General features: G+C 43.8%; 2 protein-coding genes across 19 annotated transcripts in view; both read right to left on the bottom strand.

The window, feature by feature from the left end:
- Nucleotides 1–19,933, bottom strand: part of CTBP1 (C-terminal binding protein 1) — a 646,630-nt gene that overhangs the window by 216,746 nt on the left and 409,951 nt on the right. The gene's annotated exons all lie outside the window — the stretch shown is intronic.
- LOC117363573 (actin-related protein 2/3 complex subunit 5-like protein) lies at nt 1,781–2,433 on the bottom strand. Its single transcript, XM_033951552.1, has one exon. It carries the CDS (start codon nt 2,341–2,343, stop codon nt 1,900–1,902), a length of 444 nt encoding a protein of 147 aa, XP_033807443.1. The 5' UTR covers nt 2,344–2,433; the 3' UTR covers nt 1,781–1,899.

The following is a 19,933-nucleotide window of genomic DNA, read 5'->3' as shown; positions in this document are numbered from 1 at the left end:
CAGAGCTGGCTATAGTTTAAAAATTCCTTATCCCATGTCACAACCTAGGAAGACATTAATCTATGAAAATATCTTTTAGGAGAACAACCTTTTATAGATGGAAAAGAAAACAGTGTAAAATTTAATAATGAATGTCTAGAAACTATAAACACAAACTGGTCTACAAGAAAATCTAGTGCTAGACCATGTGTCACCTTGTGGCATATACATCCAAATTTAAACATCACTCTTGCTTCAACTGGAAGCCAGTGAAGTTTTTGATAATAAGGTATCACATGATCTGTCTTCAAATAAAAAATTAAACGAACAGCCATATTTTGAATAATACGTAATATGCTAAGGTTTTTTGATAGCCTGCTAAGTAAATTATGATATAATAATCTAAAATACTCAAAATCAAACATTGTACTAAAAGTAGTAGTTATTAAAATATGATTTGATTGCTTGTAATTTCTATATGAAGAAACTTTTATGAACTAAGGAATCTATCTGAGTACTCATTGACAAATTCTGAGCCAAATACACTCCTAGTGTCACCAGTGGTGTGCCTCAAGGTTTGGTTTTTGGGCCTGTTCTTTTTAACATGTTTGTAAGTAATACGGCTGAAGAACTGGCAGCTAAGATTTGCCTCTTTGGGGATGATATCAAAATCTACAATATAGTACACACCCCTGATGGTGTGAATAACATGAGAAAGGACCTAGTGAAGCTTGGTCTGAAATTTGGCAGCTAAGATTTAATGCTAATAAATGCAAGGTCATGTATTTGGGCTTCAAAACCCCAAGGGAACATTTGTGAATGAAAGAGGAGTGGGGCTTGGCTGCGATAGTATGTGATGATCTTAAGATGGCCAAACAGGTTGAAAAGGCAATGGCAAAAACTAGAAGGATGCTAGGGTGCATAGGAAGAGGAATGGCCAGTAAGGAAGAGGAGGTATTGATGCCCCTGTATAAGACTCTGGTGGGACCTCATTTAGAATATTGTGTACAATCCTGGAGATCGCACTGTCAAAAAGATATAAACAGGATGGAATCAGTCCAGATGAAGGCTACTAAAATTGTCGGTGGTCTTCACCATAAGGAGTATGGGGACAGACAAAGATTTCAATATGTATACTTTGGCAGAAAGGCAGGAGAGAAGAGATATGATAGAGACATTTAAATACCTATGTGGCATAAATGCGCATGAGACAAGTTTATTTCATTTGAATGCTCCAGAATGAGAGTGCACAGGATAAAGTTAAGAAGCAATAGGCTTAGGGGTAATCTATCTAAGGAAATATTTTTTTACAGAAAGGGTGATAGATGCATAGAATAGTCTCCCGGTAAAGGTGGTGCAGATAAAGGCTGTCTGAATTCAAGACAGCATGGGACAGGCACATGAGATTTCTTATGGAGAAGAGATAGTGGATGCTGCGGATGGGCAGACTGGATGGGCCACTTAGTCTTTATCTGCCATCACGTTTCTCGATTTTAATCATTGCTCAACATTACAGTAGTAAAGTAGTTTTGCTATTTAGAACAGTTAAGACAGGAAGGCCCTGATTCTACAAATGGCACCTAGCTGATATCCACATGGAATGCATGATAATTGAAAATGACATTAAAAGTCAGTTTTAAAATTATTAATGTTAATAATTTAGTGGGATTTTGCAAAAATCTGGGACAAATATAAACAATGTACATTGTCTTTCGCTGCCACCATCATTCACTGATTTGCATCAGGGGTATTATCTTACCCAACTGTTATCCACATGACTCTTGTTAGTTGAACATTTTTTTTTCCAAAATATTTTAATTTTAATAGCAATCTCTAGAAAGATGTGTCAATAGTCATTTAATTCCTTCTTCATAGTTGTGTCCAAAACCGTTTTCCCTTTGCTTCAAGTTAAACAGTCTTTTAAACAGATTTCCTTGCTGTAAGAACTCGTACTATTGAGCCTAGTCCACCATATGCTAATACCTTTTCATGCCACAGCAGTAATATCGCACTGCTATTTTCTGTTGGTTTTTCAAATCCCTTATAAATGTATTTCATTAACAAGTCAATACCATTTCTGTCTAGCGTTCTTACTGCCTGTTCTATCTCGCTGCTTTTAAAGGATGTGAGCACTATTCCTTGGGTGCGTTCCTTTACTGCTTGGTTCTTCGTGTTAACTGGGGAATTCCTTAAGGCTGCTTGAAAAGCTCTGAGCATTTCTCCTTGCCTGAGCATGCTGTCCACCTCGCCCTCATCTGGTCCCTGCTGCTCCGCCGCCTCCTCCTGATCGTCCACGAACTTATTCTCGTCGAACTCGTCGATGTCCACCCTGCGGAAGCGCGAGGACAGCGTGTTCTTGGCCATGTCGGGGAAAGGGAGGGCGGGGAGAGGGGAATGGGGCGGGAGGAGACCGAGAGCGAGAAGGAGCGGGAGGGAAACCCGCGGGGCAGCAGCGACAGCACAGCAAAATCCCAACGTCAATGTCTCCCGCTCCACTCTCCTCCCCGGCTCTATGTTAGTTGAACATTTCTATCATGCATTTTCTTGTTGGGGGAATGGGGTTGGGGGTTTAGGGGATGGGTAGATGTGGGGTTACAAGAATATATACAACTTTGTGTACTTTTGCTGTTCCACTGTATATGACTTATTTTGATTGAAATAATAAAAATTAAACACAGCCCTAAGACTCATCTATTCACTGAAAAAATATGACCACATCACAGAGTCATACCACGACTCACACTGGCTCCCAATACAGGCAAGAATACACTTCAAATTCCATTGCCTACTATTTAAAGCTATAAACGAAGACAGCCCAACCTACTGGAACAATTGACTAACTTAATCCACCTCAACCAGACACAGGAGAACCCACACACTATTCACACACCCGCCAACCAAAAATGTCAAACGAAGAAAACTGTATGACAACCTACTGGCCACCAGAGCAGCAAAACTGGACAGACAACTCACCAATCTGCTGTCTTCGACTATAGATTACAAAACCTTAAAAAGAGAAACAAAAACCCTACTCTTCAAAAAATACATAAAACCTATATAACACATCCAGATCAGTCCCAAGCTTCACCTACAATACTATCTACTCCTTAGCAAACCTAAAATGTTCAAACTAACCCTTGTATTTCCTAATACCACGACAATTCTAATGTAATCCGCCTTGAACCGCAAGGTAATGGCGGAATATAAATCACGAATGTAATGTAATGTATATTGGAAAAAAATGATTAATTTAAGTTCCACGTGTCTAGACTGAAGCACATACATGAAAAGTAAGCATGGTTAGAGGCAGAATTTGGGCATAGGTGCCAGTATTTTAGGCCTGGAAAACCCTGGCCTACTGGCGCCTAAGTTGTAGATGCTCACTGGCGCTTAACTCAATTAAGGTGTGATTCTATAAACAGCGCCTAAATTTGATTGACATGCAGTAGGCACCATTTCCCTAGTTATCTACCCATTTAGAGGCCGTTTATAGAATAAGGCATGAAATAGGTACATTTATCAAGTATCCACAGTGAGGCTTAACGTTCATGCTATTGTAACATCTTTTCTAACAATTTATGTGCACGTCTCACCAGATCAAATTGGTTACAATATGATAAATTTAAAACTATACAATAAAGATCAATTAAAATAAATAGTACTACTACTAACAGCAATATACTCAAATCCTTCTACTCTACCAGTACTTAACCTCCACCCCATTATTTAGCCTTAAGAACTAAAAACCTGGATGAATAACAACAATACCTAATATTTTTAGGGAAACCAAGATAATTCCTCACCTACAAAGCAAATGACAATGACTCTCTAACAAAGGCTCACAGACTGCAAAGGTTCTCTGCTTAGTGCACTGCAATTACACATGACCAGAGATATAAAAGAAGCATTTGTGGGTCCAATCCTAATATTAACACACACAAAAAAACAACAATTAAGCAAATATGGTGTCACGAATTTGAATCAACAACAGAAGGAAGGACATAACCAAAAATCCTCAGAATCCTGAACTTTTCTGAAGCTAAATTTTCAACATGTCAAGCGATGTCATCCATCAAAGGCTTTTGGCTTATCCCCCCAAATTCATTTTTGAAAAAAATTGAGGGAACTTTTTACTAAGCTGTGGTAAACATTAACACATGCTTACTTCAAGATAAAACGGACAACTGCAGGACACGCTCGGGCATCTCATGGTACTTTTTGCATGTACACACACTTCTTTAGTGCTGGGGTGTGTTTGGTGGCAGAGTGTGGGCATATCCACAAACTTAGTGCAGGATTAGCATGTGAGCCCTTTACCATCTATAAAACCTTATTGACACGGAACTAGCTTCACTGAAAAGAAAAGCATGCCAACTAGAAAGAATCTGGAAAAAAAACAAAGAGGGAAGAGGATAAAGCAATATGGAGAGCCAAAATCCATGAGTACAAAAGAATCACCAAGGAAAAACGACGTATCTTCTACTCTAACAAAATAGGATCCCCCACTACCAACAGCAAAGAACTTTTCAAATTAATCAATTCACTTCTTGAAATCGATCACCACAAAAGATCCTCCTCCACACATCTACCAACAGCTGAGAACTTTGCTCTTCACTTCAAGTCAAAAATCCTCAATCTCAGAACTTCCTTCCAGACTCCACCGTCCAACTCACCCCCCCCCCCCAACAACTACAACCACTCACCATGATCCAATCCCGGTAGACATGAACTGGAGCCATTTTGAACCCCCCAACTGGTTCCTATTTCTCAAGCTCTTTAATAAATACGCCAAAAGGGCGAACGACTGGCTGCGAGGATGGTGCAAGGAGATGAACTTCGGGTTTCTGCACCATGGAGAAGCATTGCAAGGACTACAGGGACACGACGGGCTACACCTAACCAGAAGAGGGAAGAATGTCCTTGGACACCGCCTAGCCCGCCTACTCCACAGGGCTTTAAACTAGGTAAGTCGGGGGAGGGTACAGGCACAAACAACATACCAGGCGAACTAAAATGCCAATACATTTATGAGGCTGAGGAAAGTAGACACCGAAATTCTAGGTCAGGGGTGAGTGCACACACTTTTGAGTCGGGAGTAGGGTCACATCATATTTATGGGTCACATTGTAATTCCGGGTCTAGGGGGAGTACACACTGTAGTTCTGGGTATATGGGGAGTACATATTGTGGTTCTGAGCCTCAGGAAAGCACAAATAACACAAACAATGCTAAAGGTGTTCAAATAGCTCAAACAGGAATATCCCCACTGAGACATAACAAAAATATAACATGGAGGGCTATGTACGTCAACGCACACAGTTTAGGAAACAAGATCCTGGAATTGGAAACAGAAATAAGGAATGCCGACCTGGATGTGGTGGCGATATCCGAAACCTGGCTCACAGACTCCCACGGGTGGGACATGGTCATACCGGGTTACAACTTGCTTCGCCGGGACAGAGAGGGTAGGAAGGGAGGGGGTGTAGCATTATATACTAAAGATGACATTAAGGTCACGAGAATCTCAGATGTCCAGTATACTGGGGAATCCCTTTGGGTTAATTTGGCCAGAGGAAAGGACAAATGCTTGTATCTTGGCGTAATTTACAGACCCCCAAGACAACAGGATGACCTGGATATGGAAATAATCGAAGATATAGAAAATATCACCTTGTGTGGGGACACAGTATTGCTAGGTGACTTCAACATGCCTGATGTGGATTGGGTTACACTTACCTCTGCTTCCGGCAGCAGCAGGAGGCTATTAAACTCTATGAAAGGAGCAAGCCTCAGGCAACTGGTGTTGGAACCGACAAGGGATCAGGCAATACTGGACCTGATACTTACCAATGGAGAAAGCGTCACAGAGGTCTCGGTGGGCGACACATTGGCCTCCAGTGACCACAACATGGTATGGTTCAATATCAGGAAAGGTTTCACTAAATCTACTACACTAACCAAAGTCCTCAAATTCAAGGACACAAATTTCAAAGAAATGGGATACTTCGTTCACCAGGCGCTACAAAGCCAAGAAGAAACCGATAACGTGGAAGACATGTGGTCGACTTTGAAAGCAACCATACAAGAAGCAACAAACCGCTATGTAAAATCAGTAAGTAAACGGCGACGGAACAATAAGCCACAGTGGTTTACTGCAGAGATCTCAGACCTGATCAAGGAGAAGAAAAAAGCATTCATCTCTTACAAACAATCAGGGAAGCAGGACTCTAGAGCAGACTACCTGGCCAAATCAAAAGCCGTCAAAACAGCAGTCAGGGAGGCTAAATTCCTCATGGAGGAGTCTCTAGCAAAGAATATCCAGAAGGGAGATAAATCCTTCTTCAGGTATATCAGTGATAGAAGAAAAAACTCAGGCGGGATTGTACGTCTTAGGAAACCAGACGGAGACTATGTGGAAAAGGATTCGGAAAAAGCCCAACTATTAAATGAATACTTCTGCTCAGTCTTCACCCGAGAAGCACCAGGGCTCGGCCCTCAGCTACAGACAAGGGTTGGCTCAGTTGACCCGTTTAGTAACTTTGAGTTTACGCCCAGCAGTGTCTACGGTGAGCTGTCAAAGCTCAAGGTTAACAAAGCAATGGGGCCGGACAACCTGCACCCCAGGGTGCTTAGGGAGCTGAGTGATGTCTTGGCGGAGCCACTGTCCGCGCTCTTCAACCTCTCCCTTAGTACAGTCAGCGTCCCGTTGGACTGGAGGACGGCTAACGTCATTCCACTCCACAAGAAAGGCTCAAAGATGGAGACAGCAAACTACAGACCAGTGAGTCTAACATCAATAGTGAGCAAACTAATGGAAACTCTAATCAAACACCAATTAGATAAGATCCTGGATGAGGAGAATCTACGGGGTCCCCGACAACATGGATTTACTAAGGGGAGATCCTGCCAATCCAACCTGATCAGCTTCTTTGACTGGGTAACGGGGAAGCTGGATATTGGGGAGTCCCTGGACATCGTGTACCTGGACTTTAGCAAAGCATTCGATAGCGTACCACACCGCAGGTTACTGAGCAAGATGAGTTCTATAGGATTAGGTAACACATTGACGAAATGGGTTGGGAGCTGGCTTGGAGGTAGGCTCCAAAGGGTGGTGGTGAACGGCACCCCCTCCGAAATGACGGAGGTGATTAGTGGAGTACCACAGGGCTCAGTCTTGGGCCCAATCCTATTCAACATCTTTATAAGAGACTTGGCAGAAGGGCTTCGAGGTAAAATAACATTATTCGCCGATGACGCCAAACTGAGTAATGTAGTGGGCAAATGCACAACAGACGAAGATTCAGTGCCTGACAACATGATGCACGACCTACTCCTACTGGAGCGATGGTCTAGGACATGGCAACTCAACTTCAATGCCAAAAAATGCAAAGTTATGCACCTGGGTAGCCAGAATCCATGCAAGTCTTATACCCTTAATGGCGAGATCCTAGCAAAAACGGTAGCAGAACGAGACTTGGGGGTAATCGTCAGTGAGGACATGAAGTCTGCCAATCAAGTGGAGCAGGCTTCGTCCAAGGCAAGACAAATCATGGGCTGCATACGAAGGGGTTTCGTCAGTCGTAAGGCGGAAGTCATTATGCCATTGTATAGATCCATGGTGAGGCCCCACCTGGAATACTGTGTGCAATTCTGGAGGCCGCATTATCGCAAGGATTTGCTGAGACTGGAGTTGGTGCAAAGAATGGCCACCCGGATGGTCTCGGGACTCAAGGATCTACCATACGAAAAACGGCTTGACAAATTACAGCTATACTCGATCGAGACGTTCAAGTATCTTACGGGCCGCATCGAGGCGGAGGAAGATATCTTCTTTTTCAAGGGTCCCACGACAACAAGAGGGCATCCGTTGAAAATCAGGGGCGGGAAACTACGAGGTGACACCAGGAAATTCTTTTTCACTGAAAGAGTGGTTGATCGCTGGAATAGTCTTCCACTACAGGTGATTGAGGCCAGCAGCGTGCCTGATTTTAAGGCCAAATGGGATCTGCACATGGGATCTATTCACAGGGCAAAGGTAGGGGAGGGACATTAAGGTGGGCAGACTAGATGGGCCGTGGGCCCTTATCTGCCGTCTATTTCTATGTTTCTATGTTTCAAAACATTCTGTCGCCTAGACAACTACCCACCCACCATCATGAGAGCAGCCCCCACCCCATGCTCTTCGACTGGATCACTCATCTAATGGCAAAAGGTGAATTCCCAACCTTTCTTGGCCACATTCTCATCTTGCCCATTGTAAAGAACTGCAAAGACCCCCATATCAACAACATCTAACTACAGACCAGTAGCCAACATTCCCCTCTTCACCAAAGTGATGGAAAGTCTAATCAATGCCACCCTTACGAACTACCTAAATAAATTCTCATTACTTCACGAATACAAATCAGGATTCTGCTCACACCACAGCACCGAAAAAGCCTTAGCCTCCATCATTGATCACATCGCACAACTAGTCAGCTCAGGGAAACACGCACTAATACTCCAATTTGACCTTAGCAGCGCCTTCGACTAGGTGGACCATGACATCCTATTCAACCAGCTAGACGCCATAGGTATCTCAGACCATGTACTCAACTGGTTTAGAGGCTTCCTAAGAAACCGATCCTACCAACTCACCAGTGAGCAAACCTACTCCCAGATCTAGACCAACACCTGTGGTGTCCCCCAAGGCTCCCCTTTGTCACCCACCCTATTTAGCCTATACATGTCCTCCTTAGGCCAGGAACTTTCCAAACTGAACCTCCAATCATACATCTACGTGGATGACATCACGATCATCGTCTCCATCTCAACACTGTCATCTGAAACCAGACACTTCACCTCATCAATCATCAACCACGTAGAACAATGGTCAACTAACTCCAAACTAAAGCTAAACCCAGAAAAGACCAAGATATTTATGGCCTCCCCAACAAACAAACCAATAGAATTGGCTATCAACCTAAATGGAACGGACTTCCCAAATAATCCTACCATCAAAATCCTAGGAGTCACCCTAGATCAGCAATTGATACACGAAGCCCATACCAACATCCTAATCAAAAAATGCTTCCATTTATTACAGAAACTACACTACACACACTAAAACCATATTTTGATTTCACATCTTTCAGACTGTTAGTCCAGTCTCTAGTCCTGAGCTCACTGAACTACTGCAACATAGTCTACCTAGGATCTCACAAAAAAACCATCAAGAAACTGAGACTCATCCAGAACACAGCCATCCGACTCATCTTTGGCTTGAAAAAATTCAACCACATCACCCCATACTCCAAGAAACTTCACTGGCTACCCATTGAGGCCAGAATAATCTTCTAATTTGGTTGCCTTTGCTTCAAGACCCTCCTCGGCACCGCACCCACCTACCTCCTGAAAAACCTCACTCTACAGGACAAACTCCGCCTTTCTCGCAGAACCTTATTGTTCACATTTTCTTCTCCCAAAGGATGCAAATTCAAAAGATTCTTCAACAGGACACTATCCTTTCAAGCAGGGATCTGGACAACACCTTAAGCAACCTAATTCTGAATGCACCAACATACCATTCATTCAGAAAATCACTAAAAACCCACTTATTCGACAAATTTATCTTATCCTTCAATTCCCCTCATCTCTTACCTCTTCTTATACGCTCCCTCATCCTACCCTACCATCCCGTTCACTCAACTATCTTCCTCACCTTCTCAATTCTAACTGATGTTACCTCGCTGTCCTTACAGAATCTCTTGTTGTTCTTGTTGTATACCGTCTTGAACTGAAAAGGTATGATGGGATATAAATAAAGATATTATGATTATTATTATTATTATTAATGGGAAAATTAGTAATGGAAAAATCAGCCATTTACCCGCAGCACTAAAAGCAGTCATAGTGCATAGGAAAGACCTGTGTAATGACTAGCAGAGGTCACTTTTTAGCACTGCTTAGTAAAAGCATAAAATTCAAAGAAACAAGACATTCAAAAATTATCCATCAGAATTTCATGGAGAAAAAAGCCAAGAAATTGAAAAAATACCCACCCCATTAAATGTGGTGCCAGGTATACTCATGCTAATATTCTATCAGAAAATATGCTTTTAAGAAATTTAAGAGATATTGTGACCCCCCCCCCCCCTCTCATGATTTGGTGTACTAGACAAATAAAATATTTTAAAAGAAACTCTGCTCTCTATTGGTAGCCAGTTATAGGGGAAACAGTCATTTGCCTTCTTTCCAACCAAAAGCTGTGCGGCCATGTTTTGGATTAACTGCTTGAAGTGAAATTTGTCCTCACCTTTTAATTTCCTTTTCTTGAATCCTGCTAGACTAGCCTAGACCAATGGGCTGTCACCCTACTAGTAGACAAGACGCAGAAAATCTAAAATTTTCTAGTGGCATTATCAATATAAGAAGTAATGCAGCATTAAACTTATCAGTATCCTTGATAAGTGGAAATATTTAAAGGTAACCAATGAAAATGAATTTATTTAGAGATCCAAACACAAGGTCCTCACCAAAAGAACCCTCTGTAAGACCAATCATTTCTGAAATAGAACACTTAGCGTAAAGCAGGCATAGAGGCAAAAAAATTAAATTAAAAAAATTGCAGCTGCTGAACAGGTCCAGCAGGATTCAAGGAAAAGAAATAAGCAAGTAAAAATAAATTTCACCTTGCTTATCATCCTGCTAGAGCAACTAGACCAATCCAAACTTATAGATATACCTAAGCTTTACCTTTCTGGATAGTTGGAAGTAACCCAATGTGTATCTATAGCATAGAAATATATACCACCCCATAGCAGTTAAGGAACTTCTTTTAAATTGCCTCTCCTTGTTCTGCATTCTCCCAACCTTCTCAAACTGCTCCACCAGCAAACTGCCCACCACTGACACACAACCCCACCTTCTAAAAACTGCTCTACCCCCTGCAAATTCTCTTTCTACCCTCAAACTGCCCCATCCCAAAAAAACCTACTATCCACAAACTGCTCCAATCTCAAAAGCTATCCCCCTGCTAACTGCACCCATATCTCAAAATGACCTGACACAACTTCTCAGCATGCCCCAAACTGCCCTGTCTCCCAAATTACCCTCCTGCAATTTCTCCACTACATGAATCTACCATCTGCCTCAGAAATAACATATACACAGCACACACACAGATATATACTTGTTAAGATTCTCTATATCATCTCGTTTTATTGACTTATAAGAATTCCTCATTAGATTTTTATATTCTTACCCTATAATGAATAACTTTATTAAATCAGCTTTTGTATCATCTTGCTTGGTAACAGGTTTCGCATTTCAAAGTCTAACATGACGCTGGATTCATCAGTGCCAGAAAATACATCTGCAACTAAAAACAAAAATCTGAACCACATTCCAACACAATGCATTTTTGTAGGTTTTTCGTTCTCATAATAAAAAGATCTTTGTGCCACCACAATACTAAGCAGCTGTGTTATAAACCATGTTGTGGGAAGGGGGCTATCATTTTTGACATTTTTTTTTTCAAAACAGAATAAAAATGTGTGGGGGGGGGGCTTCCTGTTAGCTAGTGCAAATTTTAACAATTATCAAACAAAGGCTATTTTGACAGGAAGAGACTCCTGGTTTCATTTCACCATTTACTGGATGAGCACGCTGGTTACTGTTGACTGAGATATCCTACTCCATAAGGGATAGAAAAAAACCCTGCTCCAACATTAAAATCTTTTTTTTTTTCTAATCTAGCGTAGCTCCTATAATACATGCTCACTCCTTTCTCGGTATCCCAGTCCTAACAAACACATACTAAAACAGGGATTTCAAAACATTTTTACTATGGTGGAACCCCTAAAATATACACTAAGGAAACCTCAATTTATGTAAACACGTGGAGGGGCATAATAAAAAAAAAACGTCTAAGTCCCCTTTTGGCCTAAGGCCTTAAACGTTGAAAGTAGAAGCAGGGAAAATGTCCATAATCAAAAAAAACATCCAAAAGGAGGGTTTTATTGATAATGGACTGCCTCTACGTTCAGCTGTTTAAACGCCCAGACCACCACTATGTCTAAACTTATACCCTATAATCAACCAAAAAAAAGCCTAAGCCCCAAACGTCCAAAACAAGAGCTTTTAGGCAAAGGAGGAGCCAGTCCTTCGCCTAAAAGCTGGATTCCTAACCGGTGTCTGTCAAAAACAACACCAGTTACAGAATCCACCCCCCCCCCCCCCACACACACACACCCACACCATCGGGGCAAGAGGGAGTTCAAGCCCTCTTGCCCGCGGCACCCCCGACCTCCCCGACGATATTGGGGCAGAGGGAGTCCAAGCCCTCTTGCCCCACGGCACCCGCGAACCCCCAATGAAGATCGGGGCAAGAGGGAGCCCAAGCACTCTTGCCCCGCAATCCCCCCCCCCCCCCGAGTCCGATGGGGCCAGGAGGGAGCCCAAGCCCTCCTGGCCACGCAACCCCCACCCCCTACAAGAACGGGAAGAAGGGAGCCCAACCCCTCCTGCCCAGGTGGACCCCCTATCCCCACCCCCACTAAAATACGAGCAGGAGGGATCCCAGGCCCAACTGCCCTCAAATCGCCCCCCCACGACCGCACCCCCTCCAAACCCCCCCCCCCCGTGAACCCCCCGACCCTCCCTACCCCCTATCCCACCCTCCATACCTTGTCAACGTTGGCCGGATGGACGGGTGCCAAGCCCGCCCATCCGGCAGGCCAGTCGGCTCTGGAATGAGGACGGATTGGCCCAGGCGGCTTAAACCTGAGGCGCCTGGGCCAACTAGAAAAGGCCCGGGAGCCTTAGGCTCCTCCTGTGGGCGGGGCCTTAGGCCCATGGCCCATGAGCCTAAGGCCCCGCCCACAGGAGGAGCCTAAGGCTCCCGGGCCTATTCTGGTTGGCCCAGGTGCCTCAGGCCCCACCTGTGGGCGGGGTGTAAGCCACCTGGGCCAATCCGGCCCCATTCCGGAGCCGGCTGGTCTGCCGGACAGGCGGGCTTGGCACCCATGCATCCAGCCAATGTTGACAAGGTATGGAGGGTGGGATTGGAGGTAGGGGGGGTCGTGGGGGGGTCGGCGGGGGGGCGATCGGGGGGTCGGGGGGGAGCGGTCATGGGGGGGCAATTTGAGGGCAGGAGGGCCTGGGATCCCTCCTGCCTGTATTTTAGTGGGGATGGAAGTCCACCTGGGTAGGAGGGGTTGGGCTCCCTCCTGCCCGATCTTATAGGGGGTGGGGGTCGCGTGGCCATGAGGGCTTGGGCTCCCTTCTGGCCCCATCGGACTCGGGAGGGGGGATTAGAGATCGTGGGGCAGGAGAGCTTGGGCTCCCTCCTGCCCCAAATGTAATCGGGGGGGCCGCGGGGCAGGAGGGCTTGTGCTCCCTCCTGCCCCGATAGTGTGTGTGTGGGGGGGTGATGTATCGCGGCAGGAGAGATTGGCCATCTCCCTTGCCGCGATGCGATCATTCCTCTACCCGAACTGCCACAACCCGCGGCAGGAGAGATTGGGCATCTCTCCTGCCATGGGTTGCAGCAGTTCAGGTAGAGGGGTGATCGCATCGCGGTATGGGAGATGAGGCATCTCTCCTGCCACGATGGTTGCGGTGGGGGAAGGGGGGGAGGTTGCCGGGCCGCTGAACTGATCGCACCAGCCACGATCAGCTCAGCGGCCCCTTTTCAGCACTTATACCTGTTTTGACTTGGTCTAAGTCAAAACGTATAAGTGCCGACTAGGCAACCTGCCTAAAGTTTTGGTTATACCTGCTGCACGCCTAGGTCTAGGTCGGCCCTCCTCCCGCCCTTTCCCCTCCTCTAAAAACGCCTCTTTTCTCTCTGTGTTTAGAGGCAGGGGAAAGGCCTAAGCTGGTTTTAGATACGTCTAAAACTAGCTTTGATTATGGGTACTTGGACGATCAGGCTTTTTGATCGTCCAAGTAGCCATTTAGGCCACTTTTTAGACGTTTTTTTTCTTTTGGTTATGAGCCCCTTAGAATCCGTTTATAAGAACATATATTCTAAACCAACTACAAATGTCAATACAAATTTTTAATATTTATTCCACAAAGATTAAAAAAACTTCAAAAATCTTCTTTTAACAAAAGTTAAAAATTCAAAATAAAGGAATATTCATAACAAAGATCAATTTAAAGATTACGTTTAGAGCAAGGGATGAGACTGTCTCTCCCTACTAATGCTGCCCAATTCAGGGACAAATTTTTTTATTCAATTTGGCCTATTGAATTGATTTGTTGATTCAATTAAATTTTCACACCCAATAAGGTGTTTCTTCCAAAACGTCATGGCAGGTTTATTTTATAGCCTCTTCGCTCACCCCATCCTCCTTTGCTCTCTCCAGCCCCACGCCAGCGCTGTACTGAAAACAAAACAAACAAAAAAGACTTTTCCTCTCTTTTAGGTCCTAGCTCATGCTTGCTATCTAACACCAGCTCTGGCAGGATACACATTTCAAATCTGACAATTTTATTTTCTATTTTGTGATTAAAATATTTTATTCTACTTTTTGTCATCTAGTCATTTAATTATTCAAATCATGTTGGTCCCAGGCTCTGGTTTCTATTTGTCTTCTTTCTTACCAAGCTTTTAGGAAGTCAATCAAAACTTATTTCTATGATAAATTTCTCTGACTCCACTTCTGCCTTGATGTACTTCTAAAACACTTCCAGAAAAAATTTGATTAATCTTACCATGCTAATGTAATATTTTGTACTATCACTGTCTGTATAGTCTCTTCCTCTGTAAACCGCTCTGACCTGTTTGTGGTATTGCGAAATATAAAAATAAAGTTATCATTATTATTCTGTTAACTTGCTCGCCAGGGTAGCCTGTCCATTTGACATTTCCTTCTTTCTCTGTGCTCACCATCCATCTTCAATCTCTATACCTTCCTTTCCACTGCCATATGCAACATTTCTTTCCCACTGTCTACCATCTCTCTCTCTTTGCCTTGTACCCTGGGTCAAATCTCTCTATTCCCCTCCATGCAGCATCTCTCCCTTCCTCTCCTCCATTATCATGTGCATCATTTCTTTCTCCCTGCCCTCTAACCTATGTCCCAACATTTCTCTCTCTCTCTCTCTTCTCCATGCATGTCTCTCTCCACTCCACAATATGAAGTATATTCCCTCTCACCCCTTTCTACCTCTATTGCATCTCTGCCTGCCTTCCTTCATGTCCACCAATTCTTCCTCTCTCCTCTCTCCCCCCATGTGCAGCAGCTTTCCATCTCTCCTATCCCCCTATGAAGCAGCTTTCTATCCTTCCTATTCCCCTGTGCAGTACCTTCCAACCAACCCCACACCCCGGGCCTCCTAAAGTAGCAGCAGTGATGGCAGTGATCAGCTTGGTAGAATCAGTGGTGCAGCAGATGGAACGCCCCGGCGGGGCAAACCAGGAGAAGCATGTTCACCACATTGCTTCTACCAAGCCAGTCACCACCATCATTGCTTCTACTTTGGAACGCTCAGAGGTATGTCAGAAGTCAGGACTCATTGAATCGGTGAGTCCAATATTTTTAGAAAGTTTTACAGACTTCGGTACTAGTATTTATTTATTTTAAAAATTTCTATACTATTTTATTCTAAAACGGTTTACAATAAAATTACATACATAAAATATTGAAACAGGTCAGAATAGATAAAAACAAAAGCAGAAAGATTCAATCCTTGCAATAGGTCAAATGCTCAAAGAAATGCATCAACAATTGCATTTTCAGCAATTTCCTGAATGAATTCCTATCCTCACATTTCCAAATTTCATCAACAAGGCCATTCCACAGTTTTTACTCCTGCACATGAAAAGCTCATAGCAGTCATTTCCACATACTTGGGACTGGCCTTTGTTTTCAACAGTGCTGAGTTTTCTGAGCGCAATGATTTTGATGGTTGGTAACCAGACATCAAACTCTTAAAAAATTTGGGAATCATGCCATATAAAAATTGATGACATAGCATAATTGCTTTGTATTGGATTCTAAATACAACTGGTAGCCAATGCAGTTGTCGGAGATATAGGATAATATGTTCATATCTTGGTGTTCCAGTTATCAATCTAGCCACGGCATTCTGGATCACCTACAATGCCCTGCACCTAGTTTTAGTCATTCCCAGGTACAGGACATTGCAGTAGTCCAGCTGCGACAAAATCGTTTCTTGTACAAAAGCACAAAAGTCAACTGGTGACAGTATTAGTTTTAAACAATACAGTAAATGTATCTGTGGCAAAGCATACTTGCACTGTCTTTACTATTTGACAACTCATTGTAAGTCCTAGGTCCAGTGTTACTCCTAAGACTGCCGTTGACTCCCTTACCAGCAATACCTCATCTATCACTTTTAATGTTTTTGGCCAGTTGACCCAGTAAGATTTACTCACAAACATTACCTGTCTTTTCTACATTCAATCTCAAGTCTTGCCTTTCCATCCATCCAGTAATTTCACTCATCAGTTTCTCCAAACCCCCCCCCCCCCCATTCACACACTGCAAAGAAAAAGATATCATCCGCATATATGCGGTATTCAACCCCTAAAGATTGAAATAACTGACCAATTGTGGCCATATAAATATTGAATAGTAACGCTGAAAGCACCAATCCCTGGGGGACTCTGCTCCTCACCTGAAATTTACTCAAGATCTTATTCCCAGTAGTAACAGATAACAAACCCTGAAAAGAAGAGCACTAATAAGAACAGGTAACAGCCCCTGAGAGGAAAATAACCACAAATAAAACTATTTAAAACAGCAGTACATAATTTATGCCAGGGCTTGATAAATCCCAGGCACCAGGTCACCATGGCGCCTAGAAATTGCATCCGGAATTTCTTGCTCCTGAAATCACACGAGAACCGAAACTGAAAGACAAGACCAAATTTCCTATACTGTGCAGCTGAAGCACCATCTTAGACATATAATGAAGTTTGGTAAGTTATGCACAAACAAAAGGCTATTTTCCCTCCTTTAGAGCAGCTGCCAATGTTAATTTGACTGCATTCAGGCAATACACCTAACCAGAATGGTTTGTGCTATATTGAAATCTGGTATTTGCCTCAGATCCCATGAAGTCCTGAAGTCCTGTATACAATTTAATCTGAAATTGCATACTTTTTCAAAAGATTTAGCCTTAGGGCATACCCACCAAATAAAGTCCATTTACCTCTACTCCCAAAACCTCCTCCAAGAAGCTGAAGCAGCCCACAGAAACCAATGACCCTGAAAAGATTTAGACAAATACTACCAATACATAATCGTAACATTGTTTTCCTGTATTCCTAAAGGAGCTACACAAAGTCATGCTAATGAAGGGGCTATGGACACTATTGCTGTAGTTACATAGTTTGAATGTTTCGAAATTTCTTGAATCATATCAAAATAATACTGAAACTCATGCAACTTTGTTATTTTTCAAACAGAAATACAAAAATGTTTATTCAAAAACTGTATATTGCTAAGAACAATCTTTTTTTGTGGACAGCAGATTAATATTTCCATTGATATGACAAGGCTAACTATGTAGAAAGGCTTTCTTGGCTTTAAAACCTACCCCCTCTTTTACTAAGGTGCGCTATGCTTTTCAGCATGCGTTAAATATGCGCTAAACGCTAATGTGTGCATATTATCCTATGGACGCGTTAGCGGTTAGCACATGCGTTGATTTAGTGCATGCTAAAATGCTTAGCGTACCCTAGTAAAAGAGGGTCCTAGAGTTTTAAAGGATTTCCATGTAAATGTCTGGTCACATTAGAAAATGCAGTAGTTATATTTGTATTGATCTAGTTCATTTGGAAAACCTTTTGGCTGAGACAGCAATTTTAGGATGATATAATTTTCTTAGTTGGAAGTATGATTGTGTTGGCTTACTGGCTTACTCTAAAATTAGTATGTGTCTCACAATGTGGACTTGAGAATCAAAGTGAAAATTTTATTTCTTTATATGTTCTTCTTTCTTAATCATTGATGTATTGTTTTAATGATCTTTTAAAAGTTCAATCAAGTTTTATTGAATACAGTATAATCTCGTTATAACGGAACCTTGCCTAAAGCAGATGAGGTCCACTGGTCCTGGCTGTGCGTCTTTATAAACATGCAGAAAATCATCGAATATATAACGGACATCCAATTTGGTCCCCAGAGCCACTTTTAGCTGTAGTTTTGTTCGGCTATAATGGACATGCAGGCTCCGCCTACAAGGCCGCATGGCATGCCGGTGATATAGTATCAAACTGCAGCCCAGTCCATTTCCTGCTGGTCCACAGGGCCGGCATGTGCATTGGGCCCGAGACAATGTTATCTTTGGGCCGGCTCTCTCTTCTTCACTGCTGCAGTGCACAAAGCCGCAGGCAGCGGCTCCTACGGGCGTCCTGCACCTGAATTGGAAGCCTTCTCTCTGACGTCGCAATGTCAGAGGGAAAGCTTCCAGATGAAGCGCGGGACGCTGCCCGCGGCTTTGTGCACTGCAGTAGTGAAGAAGAGAGAGCCGGCCCAAAGATAACACAGAGACAGCATAAAATGGCCAGGCAGGAGCAGGCCAGAAGGAAGGTCACAGCATGGAGGGAGGGAGACAACAAATTTCCCTAGTACACACATGCATAAAGTAATTGCTTGTACAAGGCTGTGCATATTTCTTTGTAATACTTGTATATAATACAGAGAGGCATATTCTAAGGTGACTTCCTAAATTTGTGTCAAACTGAATTTAGAAGCTTAAAAGTTATCCTTATAAATTGATACTTGACATCCATTTGCCAAACACAGTTGACTGTGAATTTTCACTAGAGTTATAGTTGTGGGTCTGACCTTTCACTATTAAGCATGTTTAAAGTTTGTTAATGTTGATGGTTATTTTTGAGACATTGACAATTTTGTTATTCAAAGGTGATTAATGAGAGCAGTATTTTGCATTGTTCAGGAAGAAATGCATTTGTTTCTATTTCTCTGGGGTTGTACTGCTTGCAAAGTCTTGAACCTTAGGGTTTCGTTTATATATATTACTGTATTTTTCGCTCCATAAGACACACTTTTTTCCACCCAAAAGTGGGTGGAAATGTCGGTGCGTCTTATGTAGCAAAGATACTTTTTTTTTTTTTTTTAAACATCCCACCCCGTTGTACCTTTTTAAAGGCCTGCGCCAAATACGACTCTCCCTAGCATCTGTGAGCACCCAGCTGTCTTCCTGGCTTCTCTCAGTGTCCTCCAGATTCCCCCCTTTAAAGCTAATTAGGCTCGCGATGGGTGGAGGGGGGCCTTACCACCAAGCTGCTTCCCACACCCAGGTTGGTGAGGCGACGTTTAGGCCTCTTTTGGCGGGGGGGGGGGAGGTGGAGATGCTGGTGGTGGGTTGGGGGTGGTACAGCTCCAGCCCTCGACGGGAGGGGGGCAGGGACCCTGGTATTCCAGTTACCCAGGGCAGTGGGGGGATGTGGCGTCAGTCCCCCATGGTGGTCTGGGCTGCCTGGCTGGGGGCCGGGCTCGCCTGTTCCCTGGTGGGGAGGTGGTGTTTCCCCAGGGTGGCCGGGTGACCCAGTGCGGGGCGGGGATGGAGGTTCGGGATGGGGGACACCTGGGGGAGGTTTCCCGGGTGCTGCTTCTGGCTTTGGTTTGTTTTCACAGGGTCCATCGACAGTGCCAGAGAGTCGTTGTAGCACAGCTGGGACAGCAATAGGACCTTCTTCAAGTGTCGTTTGCATCACCTCAGAGCGGCAGAAGAGTGAGCAGGCAGGGGAGAGGACAGCGGAGCTTCCATTTGGATATGGTGGCTGCTGGTGAAGGCGCTACTGGTTCCACATTGGATGTGGTGGCTGTTGGCGGTGGTGCCACTGCTTCAGCAAAGAGGTCGACATCGGAAGCAGGGATTGCTGTGGGTGGCATCTCTGATGCGATGGATGGTGTTCCTGGACCTTCAACTTCAGGTAAAGTGGCGCCTGCTACGGCTGCTGGGGGGAAGA

Source organism: Geotrypetes seraphini, chromosome 1, assembly GCF_902459505.1.
Source record: "Geotrypetes seraphini chromosome 1, aGeoSer1.1, whole genome shotgun sequence".
Classification (NCBI taxonomy): Eukaryota; Metazoa; Chordata; class Amphibia; order Gymnophiona; family Dermophiidae; genus Geotrypetes; species Geotrypetes seraphini.
Note: the sequence above shows the minus strand (reverse complement) of the source record. Positions and strands in the feature narration are given on the sequence as shown.

Bases quoted from the DNA above. Each gene is read 5' to 3' on its own strand.
- LOC117363573 (XM_033951552.1), bottom strand. From the start codon at position 2,343: ATGGCCAAGAACACGCTGTCCTCGCGCTTCCGCAGGGTGGACATCGAC.